Source organism: Lepus europaeus, chromosome 19, assembly GCF_033115175.1.
Source record: "Lepus europaeus isolate LE1 chromosome 19, mLepTim1.pri, whole genome shotgun sequence".
In the NCBI taxonomy this organism is placed as follows: Eukaryota; Metazoa; Chordata; class Mammalia; order Lagomorpha; family Leporidae; genus Lepus; species Lepus europaeus.
The window spans coordinates 60,142,791-60,157,745 of record NC_084845.1 but is presented as its reverse complement, the minus strand read 5'-3'; the positions used below and the strand labels follow the sequence as shown (position 1 = coordinate 60,157,745).

Sequence of the window (14,955 nt, the reverse complement as noted above, 5' to 3'; positions counted from 1 at the left end):
CCCACGCGGGTGGAAGGGCCCGAGGCACTTGGGCCATCTTCCACTGTTTTTTCCCAGGCCGTTAGCAGGGAGTTGGATCGGAAGTGGAGTAGCTAGGATACAAATCAGTGTCCATACAGGACAGCGTCCTCACAGGACAGCGTCCTCACAGGACAGTGTCCATACAGGACAGCGTCCTCACAGGACAGTATCCTCACAGGACAGCGTCCTCTCCCTACAGGACAGCGTCCTCACAGGACAGTGTCCATACAGGACAGCGTCCTCACAGGACAGTATCCATTCAGGACAGCGTCCTCACAGGACAGCGTCCTCTCCCTACAGGACAGCGTCCATACAGGACAGCGTCCTCACAGGACAGCGTCCATACAGGACAGCGTCCTCACAGGACAGTGTCCATACAGGACAGCGTCCTCACAGGACAGCGTCCTCACAGGACAGCGTCCATACAGGACAGCGTCCTCACAGGACAGCGTCCCTACAGGACAGCGTCCTCACAGGACAGCGTCCTCACAGGACAGTGTCCTTACAGGACAGCGTCCTCACAGGACAGCATCCATACAGGACAGCGTCCTCACAGGACAGCATCCATACAGGACAGCGTCCTCACAGGACAGCGTCCTCTCCCTACAGGACAGCGTCCTCACAGGACAGCGTCCTCACAGGACAGTGTCCTCACAGGACAGCATCCATACAGGACAGCGTCCTCACAGGACAGCGTCCTCACAGGACAGCATCCTCTCCCTACAGGACAGCGTCCCTGCAGGACAGCGTCCTCACAGGATGCCAGCAGATGCCAGCAGAGCTGCCGCAGTGCCAGCCCCTGCACCTTATTTTTGATGCAGGAAATGCTTACAGTGGAATGGTGAGAAAAATCAGGATGTAGAATCAACACACAGCACAGTCTCTTCTTTTGTTTCTAAAAATGACAGCATACACAATGAAGACCCAACAGTACGCCCCTGTGGCCTCGAGCCAGCCATTCCGCACCCCTGCCTGAGCCACTGGTCTTCCTGTGAGGGAGGCAAGGAGGCACGAGGAAGCAGGCTGTGTCAGCAGTGCTGGTCACCGTGTCTGTGTTTCTAACTTTGGGCAGTGGGCGTGTGCAGTTTCGTGACCAGGCCAAAGAGCTGTAGCCCTGTGTCCATCCCCTTGACCCCTGCCTTCACTTCCTAAAGCATAGAGTAAAGGGACAAGTTGGTTACGGCAGCACCCGCAGCCTGTTCTCAGTGGACACGTTGCTGTCTCTTGTTCTAGGTGGCCCCAGCTGATGGCTTCTCTGACCTTGCCATGCAAGTCATGACGTCCCCGTCCAAGAACTACATCCTGTCTGTGATCAGTGGCAGCATCTGTATTTTGTTCCTGATTGGCCTGATGTGTGGCCGGATCACCAAGCGAGTGACACGGGAGCTCAAGGACAGGTAGAGCCACCTTGGCCCCCAAAGGAACTGCCTGTGCAGAGCCCGTTTGTACAGCCCTCCTGTATAGTGTCCCCACTCACCTCGCGCCTCTCCGAGGTGATGCCACACCCATGGTAGAGCAGCAGCAGGCGCCCACTGCGCCATCCCGTCCACAGCGTCCTCCTCCTCGGCCCCCTGCGCGGCACCGGCAGCTGGCCTCTCAGTGACTGCCTTCGCTGGCAGCCTCGGGCTTTCCTGCCTGTAGACGCGTCTCTCACACCAACCGGACGGCCAGGACTTCCAGCCCCAGCTCACCTGACCTGCAACTCAAATGCTTTTTTTAAAAACCCACCAAAAAAATTTTTCAGGACAGAAGAACACGTGTACAGTAACGCACTTCTTCCTCCTCCTGTGTAACTGTGTGATGTGAAGACAGGATGGGGAGAGAAGCACGCCAGACGGTGGGAAGCCCCTCCCCAGCCTGCCCGGTCCTCCTGTCCTGCTCCTTCTGCTGAAATGGCAGCGCCTTCCCGTTCCCACGCTGACGGAGCCCCTGCAGGACGCAGCCCCACGGCCAGGTGTTTCTGTGATCTCATCTCAGTGGAGCAAAGCACAAGCCCCCTCCTCAGCCAAGGCAAATGGGATGCGCGGGCATCGTGAGTTTGCGACCCTGGACAAAGCCGGGCACCCATTGCGCTGCACCGAGAGGCTGGACTCGCAGTCCCTGGGCCGTGGGAGCCCCGGAAGCCTCCTCCCCCAGAACTCGGTCGCCTTGGATCCACGCTGCAGAAGTCCTCCGCCTCAGCAGGAGACAGTGACTGTGGGGGAGGCGTCCTTCAAGACGGGCGGGGGCAGTGGGGGCAGCGGGGGCAGCCAGGAGGAGCAGGGCCTTTGGCTGCCTGCTCTGTTCTTCAGGCGACAGTACAGGCAGAGACAGTGGCTTAGAGAGGGTTCGTGTGGGCTCAGGGTGCGGCTGGCAGTCCAGCCTGGCTGTTCCGCACACTCCAGGCAAATTCCCAGACAAGCTCCTTTGGGCCTCTACATGGAGAGGGTGTGGAAAGTTCCTACATTAAAACATGGAGGACTTTTCTCCGGTTTTTTTTTTTTTTTCCCTTTTTGTCTATTTGCTGCGTGTACGTACTCTAGTAGGCGTTGGCTAAATGTTGTATTTTGGTGACTCATCGACCTTTCCAGAGCTGAGCTCCACAGGAGCCCTATTCCTGGGCAGGCTCGGGGTGTGGGGGAGCAGCACCAGCGTCACTGGCCCGGCAGGCACATCTCTGCCTGAGCTGGGGCACGCGGTCCTGTGGCTGCACAGGAGGGCAGCATGTACAGTAGGAGATATATTTATATAAATATATTTTATTAACCTGTTAGATGTCCACAAAGTATTATAAATGACGTGCCTAAAACTGTCCACACAGACCCCGGCCCGCGCGTGGCACCCTTCCCGCTGCTGTCCAGGGCGGCCCCGGGAACACGCCTCCTCCCGCGGTGTCAGCACAGGGGCGTCAGCTTGCCGAGCAGCTGGCCCAAGTTCCTTCTGTCTCACCTGACTGACGTATATTTGAGTACTGTGTTTTTCTTCCTTTGCTTTCTTCTCTTGGCTGCCTTTCCCGGAGGCACTGGGTTCCAGAAGCAGCCATACACCCCCGCCCAGGCCATCCAAGTCGCCGGAGGAAGCTGCTGAGCCCCTCAGTGCCCACAGTCCTGCTGCTCAGGCCTTTCTGACTCTCCACACGTGTGCTGGCGTCCTCCAGCCCCGTACAACCTGAAACACGTGGCACGTGTGCAGCACACCCACTCCCGCCTCTGGCACGCCCATTCCCACTCTGCTGGGGTTCCCATCTGGTGGGCGGGGGTTGCAGAGGCTCCAGAGCAAGAACTGCGGATGCTGTGGGCACGTGCACCGCGGTCCACAGCGCAGGGTTCAGGTCCACCATCTCTGCAGCCTCCCTCTCAGCCTCGCGGTTCTAATACCTCCCATATTTCCATTCTTTCCAACTGAGAGAAAAGCGCGTTAGTTGCAGTAGATGTGGAATGTGATGAGTTTGTTTGTGGGATGTTTGTTGTCTTTAGAAGTGGTTGGGATAGATAGAAAGGATACCTCTGCCTGTGTCATCAGTAGCTTCCTTGTCCCCCTTGGAATGGGTCCCCTGACTGGCTCTCGAGGGTCCCAGGCCTGAGCTGCTCTCAAGTCCAAGTGGTACCGCACCATCTTCACTGGCAGCCCAGAGCACCCTGGGTCCTGGCATCCTAGGTCAGCCCTGGGTGTGAGTCACCTGGTCAAGAGCCCAGCCGGAAGAGGACCCCTGCCCCTGCTGGAGGGGCCCATGGTGGATCCTGACCCTGGCTTTTGTGTCTTCTGGTGTGGAGCCCTTGAAGAATGGTATCAGTAGCAGGTCAGGATGTTTTGACAATGGCAAGGCTGACAGTGCAGCAGCCAGGTCACTGACATGTGGCCTTGCCAGGGTCTCAGGGACTCTTACACAGCGTGTGGTCCACAGCCCTCCCAAGGTACTGGAGCCCAGGCTTCTGGCTGCAGGCCGCGTGGTGTAGGTGACCAAAAATCTGGATTCTATGTCAAGAACAAAGCCAGCTGCTCCTGCTCTGTAGGTGAGACCCTGGGCTTCTCTGCCGTCACTGCTGTCCCAAGATGAGCCTGCTGGCGAGATGCGCGGACGGGGGAGCCACACCAAAGGCCCGGCTTCGCACCGGCCCCGGTTCTGTCCTTGGGAGCCGAGGGCATCCTCAGGCTGCCTCTGAGCTGTCATTGAGTGAGCAAGTGCGGCCTCACGTTCACTGCGGCTGTGGGCTGTCTCAGCCCAGGGGGCAGGAGAGGTGCAGCTCTCCTGGAAGATGCCACAGAAAGTCGCTGTCGGATTTCATGTCTTCCTGTTTCCAGTGGTGAGGACATCCGCATTGCTACCTTGTCACACAAGGGAAGAGTAGTACGAATGACTTCCTGCAGCCTGCGAGATCAGTGCCGCTTCGGGAGCTCTCCTGCCCCACCCACGTGGTACTGCTGCTGTCCCAAAGATCCAGCAGCCCAGGGCCTGCCATCCAGAGCGCAGGGGCTTTCCCACAGTTGACTGATTCAGAGTGCGCGGACGGGCGAAGGCAGCTGCGCTCCAAGCCCTCAGGATTCCGCCAGCCCAGCCTGGCTCAGGCAGGCTAAGCTCGGGCGCATTTTACGAGGATCTCAGCTTCTTAGGCATTTGAAAAACTCCAGAGATGAGAGTGCTCCTGGCATTGCTCACCACTTTGCTGCTCACAGCACCTGTCCAAGTAGCTTGTAAAACACAGCATCCTGATGTCGTGGGCTCTCCCAGCCCTTGGGGACTCTTCTCTCACTGGGCTCTGGTTCCCAGAGGGCTGCAGCCAGCCCCCGGCCCCCAGGTGATCTATTTACCTCCCTCCACGCAGACCAGGGTCACATGTTGAGCAATCATGTCTGAAGCCAAATTCCCATCCTATCCATCCTGAACCTTCAGGGTCGTGGGCTCCCCCGAGCCAGCTGCCTGTCACCTGGCGAGAAGAGGTGGGCTGTGTGCAGGCTGGTGGCGGCAGGACCCTGAGGGTGGTCTCCCCCCCCCCCATCCATCACAGCACAGGGCCCGGGGCGGGGCGAGGGGTCTTCCCAGAAAGCAGGAAGTTAAGACAGTGCCCCTATGCTGTGCTTTGCCTTCCCCACAGCACAGAATTGACGTCCGACCCCAGAGGTCAGCAGGGCCCCAGGGCAGGCTGCAGTGTGTTGGATAGAGGGGCCCATGGGAGAGCTGGCAGCAGGGAGGCCTCCCTAGCGGCTTCTCCCAGCACAGCGTTCCCAGGTCGGTCCTAGCAGAAGACACCGACTGGCTGCACAGCAGGTGTGGTATGAGGCCCTAGGCCTCTGACTGTTCTGGCTTTTTGTTTTTTTTTTTTGTTTTTTTTTTAAAGAAAGAAAAGTACAATTAACAGCCTCTTTGTAAATGGGTTTCCTCTCTCTGTATAAAACCCTGGCAGGTACTTGTTTTTACATGTTCATGCTGTGTAATTTTGAGATGTCACTGAGATTCTGAACATAATGTGCATTTTTTTCTGTACAGATGAAATGGGAGAATTTAATAAAGAGTTTGCAGGTTTTTACTTGTTACATCTTCTCTGTGGTGACTGGGAGGAATCTCCAACCACCCGCCCTGCTCAGAGAAGCTTAGGAAGCCGGGAGCAGTGACCGAACTTGCCGACTGCTGCTCGCACTCCGAGCTCCTGAGAGCCTGAGCTCTTGGCTTGTATAGGGAAGCGGGCCTCTTCATGGCAGAGCTGATGTGCTCAGAGTGACTGCTGGTGTGGGCCAGCGTGGGGAGGGCACGTGCCTGCAGCCCAGGGCTGTGACAGGCGCCTGGATCTGCCCTTTGCACACGGTCCTCAGGTCCATGGCCTTCACCAAGCCTCTCTTTTCTCTTCCTCTCCTACTCTCGGCAAAGCTAACGTGCATCTGAGTGCTAAAAATTATTAACTTAAGGAACTTTCCTCGTGGCAGGGATCTCTTGAAGTAGTGAGGACCCTGCTGAATTCCAGTAATGCAGCGTCAGTGGGAGAGGAAACAGGCTGGCATGCAAGATTTCTTCTCAAAACTCCTCGAATCAGCAGCCTGCCCCGGGAGTCTGGGGCAGCCTTCAGCCCCCCATGTGTGAGGACACCACACGGGGCCCTGCAGTGACTGGGGGAAGCTTCCTGCTGGGGAAACGTGGTCCACGGCTCAGGCTCCCTGTGGAGGTGGGGTTCACCCAGCCCAGATCCAGGGGGCACCACATCCCCAAAGCCCTGGCACCGGAATGACTCGGAATGAACCGCCTGGCGGAGGCCTTAGACGGTGAAGGGGCTGCCCCCACCCCCAGATTGGTGTGTGAAGATTTTCTGGTAAGCGTTCCTGGGCCATTCTCACTCCTCAAAGCCATGTGGGTTTTGTCTTCCAAGGTTGCTAAGAAGTAAAGCGTTTTGGCCAAACTGGAGCTTGCTTAGCCTATGCCTCTCACTGGATGAAGAGATGGGGGCGTGGGCGGAGCTGCAGGCACCTCTTTGGGACTGGATGTCCAAACTGAAACCCTGGTGTCAGCCAGGTTCCGGGAGTGGTGGGGGCTCTTCTGAGACCCTGGATGGGCACCCTGTGGGTGTGGCTGGTCCTGTACTCCCAACTCCCTCGCCCAAACAAGCACAGCACAGCTGTGTTGTCTCAGACGCCCTGTGTTTGTAGAGAGGCTTGGACAGGTGGAAAGCGGAGGGAAGCGGAGTGTTGGCAGGGGCGGGACACTAGGAGGAAGCCAGCTGGAGCAAGGAGTGGGAAGTCACCAGGGCTTTGTCCGTCATCCTCCAGGGTCTCCCGTCTGCCTGCGGCCTAGAACCAGGGGATGTTCCCTGATGCTTCTGGACAAGAGAGCAGCCAGGATCAGGCCACAGAACCGAGTGGCGCCCAGCAGCCCCAGATAGCAGGAGGTGATGGCTGGGAGGATCTGCTGTGGGGAATGGGTGCAGGGAGAGGCTGGGCTGAACCGTCTGCTGCTGGCCTCACCGGCCCCTGGCCCTGCGCCGCCACGTTTCCTCCCTGGCTTTCTCTTGGGGGCTGTGTGTGGTCCCCACCTTACAGAGAGAATTCATCTTTTCTGTAAGGACAGGTGTAGGTTCTGTCCCATTCACTGCACAGCCTTAGGGCTGGCTGTGGGAGGTGGGGCTGAGGGCTAGAGAAGGTAAAAGCACACCAGGGGCCACTAAGGGTTGGTGGCAGAACCAGAGCAAGACCCAGCTGCTCTTGGCTGGGCCCCCCGACTTCCCCAGGAGGATTTCAGAGTGCAGCACTGGCAGCGTGGTCGGCCGCTGGCGGTTCCTCTCCTCCGAGGGCTCCTGAGTGGCTGTTCCCTGCTGGGAGCCTGGGCACGCTTCCTGTTCTAAGCCTTGGTCAGGGTCTGAGCTTGCCTCCCAGACTCCCTCACGTGGAGATGCCTCACTCCGCAAAGACGACCTGAGAGGATCAGCATGACGTGGAGGTCAAGCCACGGTTTCAGCCACGGCGTCACAGGTGATGACAGGTCAGTGTGTGGGGCCCCTACCCAGGGCCACGTCTCCACTGTCCTCATGAGTCTCATTCCAGTCCAGTGCTGGCCTGCTCCTGGACCCTGGAAAGAGCACACCGCCCTGCACGGACCTTCCCTCCACTGTACCCAAAAGGGAGTGCGGCACTGGAGTAACAGAGGGGCAGTGGGACAGCGTGGCAGGTGTCCCACAAGCACATTCTACCCGCCATCAGCAGGCCCGAGCCAGAGCCGCTTTGCCACAACACGGGCCCAGCCGGATATCCAGGTAGCCAGGGGCAATCCACCAAGTCCTCTAGGTGGAGATTCCCGAGGAAGGTGGAAGCGGAGAGCAGGTATGGGGGTGTGGGTGTGGTGGCTGCAGAAGGAATACTGGGCACCAGACACTACTCCTCGGGACCCCTATGCAGAGACAGCACAGCCTGGGAGGCCCTGCTGTGCTGCTGGCCTCGGCAGGCCTCAGATCTCCCTGCCACCTGCTGGGGCAGCTGCAGCCAGCTGACCAAGTGGCTCCCCAGCCTCCCCTGCGACATCCTCCTCTCACCACCCAGGAGACTGTCAAGGGCCAGGGTGCTGTCCGGGGGCCACATGAGGCTGAGCCAAGCAGGCATCGGGGAGCAGGGTGGCCTCTGAGCTGTAGGGAACCACAGGTAGCAAGATGTCACCTGGCCGGTGCCGCGGCTCAATAGGCTAATCCTCCACATGTGGCACTGGCACACCGGGTTCTAGTCCCAGTCGGGGCGCCGAATTCTGTCCCGGTTGCCCCCCTCTTCCAGGCCAGCTCTCTGCTATGGCCCGGGAGTACAGTGGAGGATGGCCCAAGTGCTTGGGCCCTGCACCCGCATGGGAGATCAGGAGAAGCACCTGGCTCCCGGCTTCGGATCAGCGCGGTGTGCCGGCTGCAGCGCGCTAGCAGTAGCGGCCATTGGAGGGTGAAACTTAGGAAAAAGAAGACCTTTCTCTCTCTCTCTCTCTCTCTCTCTCTCTCTCTCTGTCTCTCTCTCTCACTGTCCACTCTGCCTGTCAAAAATAAATAAATAAATAAAAATAAAAGATGTCACCTGGAAACCCCCCACACACACACACCTTTCCACTCTCGGGCCTTCCGTGGCCTTAGGGAGTCCCCCTCCCTCCCTGTTCTCTAAGCCCAGGCCTGTTCAGCAGAGGGTGTGCTCTGAGCTTGTCGCCGCTCTGTGGCCCTTCTGCTGGACCTCCCAACTCCCTAGAGGGCACAGGACAGGCATGGATTTTGTGTTCCAGAGCACTCTTTGCTCTGGGCCGTGGAAGTCCAGGTCTGAGCTATCTGTGTATTCTCAAACCCTGCCAGCCAGCTCCACGTTCCCTGCAGCCTCCCCTCTCATCTGGCCCTACACCTCCCTGGGCTCTGCCTCCTCAGCCTTTGTCCCCACGCCCCTGCCACCCTGCTGCATCGCAGCCTGCACCCTGGGACTTGCCCTGGCAGCACAGAAGGAACCCCTCTCCGGATACACTGGCCTGAGACCCACACGGCACAGGAGGAGGTGCCCTTGTCGGCAGCGTTGGCATTGCTCACGTTGAGGCACGGCTTTGTGTGTCGATCATTCTCTGCCAGGAAGCGGGGCTCTCACCCACGCCGTAGATTAGGGGAGCCCTTCTCGCTAGCTCAGCAGGAAGGTGGGGCTGCTCCCCGTCAGCTGCTGGTACCAAGACAAGACATGGATCCTAACAGAACTGCCCCACACCGCACACCAGGTCTGTGGATTGCTGTGGCTGCTCACCCCGAAGGCTGGGCTGGAACAGGGAGGGTGGGAGGACCCCTGAGACAGCTGAGGGGGCAGAGAGCAGGGTCACCACTTGAAACAACACCAAGGTCATCTGTTAGGCACTTGCCGTCAGCTCGGCCCAGTGCAAGCATGTGAGGAAATCTGAGAAGGGAAGATACAGTTCTGTAAGACAGGAGACAAGTGTGTCTAGGAGGGGGCGCACAGGGCTGGGAACAGGCAATATGGAAGTGCTGGTGTCCAGAATGGGCCAGGCCCTATTTTTAGTGTTTGGGATGCAGGAGACCACAAGACAGAAGTCTTGCCCTTGTGACATTTTTATTTATTTATTTTTATTTTTGACAGGCAGAGTGGACAGTGAGAGAGAGAGCCCCTTGTGACATTTTTACTCCAGGGAAAGCCACTTGCATATGAGAAGATAGTTCTGTCTCATTAAGAAGCAAAACTGTGCCCATTTTTAAAAAATGGGATTTTTAAAAAATAAAAAAACACTTTTAAAAAAGATAAAAAGGGCCGGCGCCGTGGCTTAACAGGCTAATCCTCCGCCTGCGGCGCCGGCACACCGGGTTCTAGTCCCTGTCGGGGCGCCAGATTCTGTCCCGGTTGCCCCTCTTCCAGGCCAGCTCTCTGCTGTGGCCCGGGAAGGCAATGGAGGATGGTCCAAGTGCTTGGGCCCTGCACCCGCATGGGAGACCAGGAGAAGCACCTGGCTCCTGGCTTCGGATCAGCGCGGTGCGCCAGCCGCAGCGGACATTGGAGGGTGAATCAACGGCAAAGGAAGACCTTTCTCTCTGTCTCTCTCTCACTGTCCACTCTGCCTGTCAAAAAAAAAAAAAAAGATAAAAAGATTTTTCTAGGCCGGCGCTGTGGCTCAACAGGCTAATCCTCCGCCTAGTGGCGCCGGCACACCAGGTTCTAGTCCCGGTTGGGGCGCCGGATTCTGTCCCAGTTGCCACTCTTCCAGGCCAGCTCTCTGCTGTGGCCCAGGAGTGCAGTGGAGGATGGCCCAAGTGGTTGGGTCCTGCACCCCATGGGAGACCAGGATAAGCACCTGGCTCCTGCCTTCTGAACAGCACGGTGCACCGGCCGCAGCGCGCCAGCCGCGGCGGCCATTGGAGGGCGAACCAATGGCAAAAGGAAGACCTTTCTCTCTGCCTCTCTCTCTCACTAGCCACTCTGCCTGTCAAAAAGTAAAAAAAAAAAAAAAAAAGATTTTTCTAAGTGTAAAAAAATGGGCGGGCGGGGGGTGGATAAGTCATCCCAGCCTTGAGTCAGCTCAGTGTGACTGGCAGAGAAGAGAGTTTTCTATGATGGTGTCACATCACTGAGAACCTCTACAGTTCTTTATGCGCAGTATCAGTTTCCTAGTCGGAAATATCAGCTCTTTTAGGTGTTAGGGACTGAATGTGTCCCCATTCCCACAAAAATTCATATATCGAAGCCCTAACCCTCAGTGTGACAGTGTTTGAAAAATGAGGTCCCCCCAAAAAAGTCGTTAAGGTTGAATGAGGTTGTAGGAGGGGGTCTGAGCTGATAGGATGATGGTCCTTATGTGAACTCAGTCCCTCTGCGTGGGCACAGGAAGAGTTCCCATGAGCGCTCAGTGAGACGGCCACCACTCACAAGGCAAGAGGTAAGACCCCCAGGTAACCAGCTACAAGGGAATTGAAATAACTAAGACGACTATGTTCAGGGCAAACAGAATGCTTAAGAAATCAGAATGTGGCTGAAGCCCAGAGAATTTCAACGAAGAATCGAAGTCTATTTCAAAAAAATCAACTGGCTATCCCAGAGGAGGAAAGCAGAGGCTCCGTTTTACAGGAGAATGTGGGTTGATAGAAAATACCTAGACCGTAGCACGGAGAGGAGAAAATGAGAAACAGAAGAGGAGCAAATGGTCCCTGAGGCCCAGGGTAAGGATCTGGCTTCCGAGATGAGAGCCTCAGAAAAGGAGAGAGGATGGGTCGGGGATTATTTGAAATGAATAATAAAATAAAACCCACACATACCTACACACACAATCATAGCTGAAACCCAGAGAAAAAACGTCTTCGGAGTAGCCAGGAGAAGGAAGCTTTTGAGACTGCCACTAAAGGAGTTCTATGGAGGCTGACGGCTGACCTCTTACCAGCATCACGGAGCCAGAGGCGATGAGAAGACACATCTGAAGTTTGGGGATGGAAAAAAAAAATATAAAGCACATTTTTATGCCTAATGAAGATAGCCACTAAAATAGGCAAGGAAAAGCTGAGATGAGCTGTCACTATCAGGCTTGCATGAAAAGAATTCCTAGAGGGAGAGGAAATACAGAAATGCAAGAGCAATGGAAAAGGTAAACATGTGGTAAACATAAATGTTCTCAGGTCCGCCTTCGCAGAACACCTGGACAGCCACCTGTCGGCCTCCTGACAGCCCCAGCACAGCCCCAGGTCACCGGCCGAGCGACCTTGCACAGGTCATTTAAGCCTCTGTTTCCCCACTCATGAAGTGGGGAGCATAGAGCCCACCTCCCCTGCTTCTGGTAGGGCTGGGTAAGTCCAGCGCACAGAGACAGCTCAGTGAGCGTCACCCACTTTCCTAGGGCCCTGTCCATCCCCCTCCTGGCACCTTCCTGGTGCCTTGGTGGGGTCACTATCTCCGAGTCAGCCTTGGGGTGAGGCCGCGGTGCTTCTCAACTGAGCACTCTCTGTGGCCCCAGCATGGGGGGCCTGGGAGCTTCCTCCTCAGGGGTGGAGGGTGGGGGCCAGGCCTCAGGCACAGTGCAGCTGCAGCCCAACCCCAACATCTGGGGCTCCTCAGGGGCAGGGGGAGACAGCTGAGTGCTGGGGTCAGAGGTAGAGAACTGCTCCAGTTGTGAAAACAAACCCAGCCACGGCTGGTCGTGCAGAGGAGGTCACTTATTGCCCCCCCACCCACCCACCCAAAGCTGCGCTGTCCAGAGATGTCCTCTATTCAGGCGGGGTTGCAGCCCTGAGGTCAGAAATGCAACCCTTGTCCCTGTCACAGTCTGACTCTCAGGCCGTCCACAGGTGGTGGGGAGATAGCACAGACCTAGGTACCATGCTGGTGTACACGGCAGAACCTGACAGGTGTTTGCCACACCAGCCACCCACTGTGGCCAGGGATCTGGCCGGGCCGGGTGCCCTGAGGCTGCAGGCGACAGAGGGGACCATCAGCTGATCCTTGTGACTCTGGCCGGCACAGGCAGTTCCAAGAAGAAAGCTGTGTTGCAGTTAGCAAAGGAACCAAGAATGGGTGCTGGGCAGGCATCCCCCTGCGCAAAGGAGGTGCTGGGGCCTCTCGCTGCCCCTCTCTCCCTTCAGCGGCTGTGCCCCAGCCTCCTCGAGTGCCCAGTAGCTAACAGGTGCCTCTGTTTCCTGATGGCTGCCAGGGAGGCCCCAGCCCCCAGGGCACTGAGCCACCCTTCCCAGGGGCCAAGATTCAAGGCTCACGGATCACGAAATAACCGGTGTCAGTCACTTCTTTGTCTCGAGGGACCAGTGACATTGCCGTATAGGGCTTGGCACGTGTGCCCAGCAGGTGGGAAGCACTTGGAGAAGGAAGCCTTTTCCAAGTTGGCCACCACCACGGGCCCCATTCCACCTACCCTTCTTTCCTTTTCCACTCTAGTATTTGTTATTTCTTGAAATGAGGTGTAGCTAACACACAGTGAGCTGCACATACTCAGAGTGTACAATTTGATGTTTTTGACTTAGGAAGACGTCTGTGAAACCATTACCACCAAGATCCTGAACATGGCTGTCACCCCTCCCTCACAGCACCCAGCACCCCAGGTGGCCACTGCTCTGCTTCCCGTCACTCAGGGTGAGTTTAATTTTCTAGATGATTATAGACATGGAATAAGACTGTAAGTACACTTGTGTTTCGCCTGGCTTCTTTCCTAAGCACCATAATTTCCAGAGCCATTCACGTTGTGCGTTTCCATGGTTAATTCATTTTTGTTGCTGAGCTGTGTTTTATTGTATGACTCTACCTTAATTATCCATTCTCCTGTGGATGGACATTTGATTTTCCTCCTCCATTTTTTGGTCATTCAGGTAAAGCTGCTGGGGCATTCCTGTGTGTAAGTCTTCATGTGGAGGTATGTTGTTGTTTTTCTTGGGTAAATACTTTTGAGTTATGTGACTGGGTCATATGCTAAGTGTGTGTTTAGCATCCTGAGAACGGCCAAGCTATTTTTGGAAGTGATTCTGTGAGAGTATCTTCAACACCACTGCTAACGTCAACCTTTTTTGCTTTAGACTTTCTACTGGTTGTGTCGTAATATCTCACTGTGTTTTATCATATTATTTATTTATTTGAAAGGCAGAGCTACAGAGAGAGTGTCATAGAGAGATATCTTGCATCTGCTGGTTCACTCCCCAAATGGCCACAATGGCCAGGCTGAAGCTGGGAGCCTGGAACTCCATCTGGGTCTCCCACGTGGGTGGCAAGGGTCTAGACACTTGGGCCATACTCTGCTGTTTTCACAGATGCATTAGCAGGGCGCTGGATCAGCAGTGTAGCAGCTGGGATTGGAACTGGTGTTCATGTGGGAGGCCATTGTCACAGGTGGTGGCTTAACCTGCTGTGGGACAACTCTGGTGGTCTTATATGGTGGACAACTCTGGTGGTCTTATATGGTGGACAACACTGTGGTCTTATATGGATTTGCCATCCACATATTTTTTTTTTTTTAATTTTTGACAGGCAGAGTGGACAGTGAGAGAGAGAGACAGGGAGAAAGGTCTTCCTTTTTGCCATTGGTTCACCCTCCAATGGCCGCTGTGGCCAGCTCATCACGCTGATCCGAAGCCAGGAGCCAGGTGCTTCTCCTGGTCTCCCATACGGGTGCAGGGCCCAAGGACTTGGGCCATCCTCCACTGCCTTCCCGGGCCATAGCAGAGCTGGCCTGGAAGAGGGGCAACCGGGACAGAATCCGGCGCCCTGACCGGGACTAGAACCCGGTGTGCTGGCGCCGCAAGGCGGAGGATTAGCCTGTTATGTCACGGTGCTGGCCCACATATATTCTTTAGTGAAATGTCTCTTAAAATATTTTACCCTTTTTTATAAAAAAAATCTTTTTTTTTTTTTTTGACAGGCAGAGTGGATAGTGAGAGAGACAGAGAGAAAGGTCTTCCTTTTTGCCATTGGTTCACCCTCCAATGGCCGCTGCGGCCGGCACATCTCGCTGATCCGAAGCCAGGAGCCAGGTGCTTCTCCTGGTCTCCCATGCGGGTGCAGGGCCCAAGCACTTGGGCCATCCTCCACTGCCTTCCCGGGCCACAGCAGAGAGCTGGCCTGGAAGAGGGGCAACCGGGATAGAATCCGGCGCCCAGACAGGGACTAGAACCCGCTGTGCCGGGGCCGCAAGGCGGAGGATTAGCCTGTTAAGCCACGGCGCCGGCCTCCAAATTTCATAACAAGCTCAATTCTCAGGGTGCGGTGCACTCAGGAGTCAAGAACCAAACAAGCAGGGTGGTGCTGTGACATAGCGGGTTAAAGCCCTGGCCCGCAGAGCCGGCATCCCATATGGGCGCCGGTTCTAGTCCCAGCTGCTCCTCCACCTGTCTTTGCAATTCTTTCAAATAAATAAATAAATGAAAAATCTTAAAAAAAAAAAAAAAAAAAGAACCGCACGGCAGCCCCGCCATCCTTCAGAACAGCGCGGCGGCCAGAGAGCCCACCGGGGCCAAGCCGCAGCCGGGAGCCCAGGACGCCGCATTTCAG

The 14,955-nt window shown here is 56.2% G+C and overlaps 1 protein-coding gene across 1 annotated transcript in view; it reads left to right on the top strand.

The window, feature by feature from the left end:
- Positions 1–5,522, top strand: part of GLG1 (golgi glycoprotein 1) — a 127,368-nt gene extending 121,846 nt beyond the window's left edge. Inside the window, exon 26 of the mRNA XM_062177548.1 lies at positions 1,255–5,522. Coding sequence (XP_062033532.1) covers positions 1,255–1,422 — 168 coding nt within the window. The 3' untranslated portion in view covers positions 1,423–5,522. The remainder of the gene's footprint in view (positions 1–1,254) is intronic.
- The last annotated feature ends 9,433 nt before the right edge of the window (positions 5,523–14,955 follow it).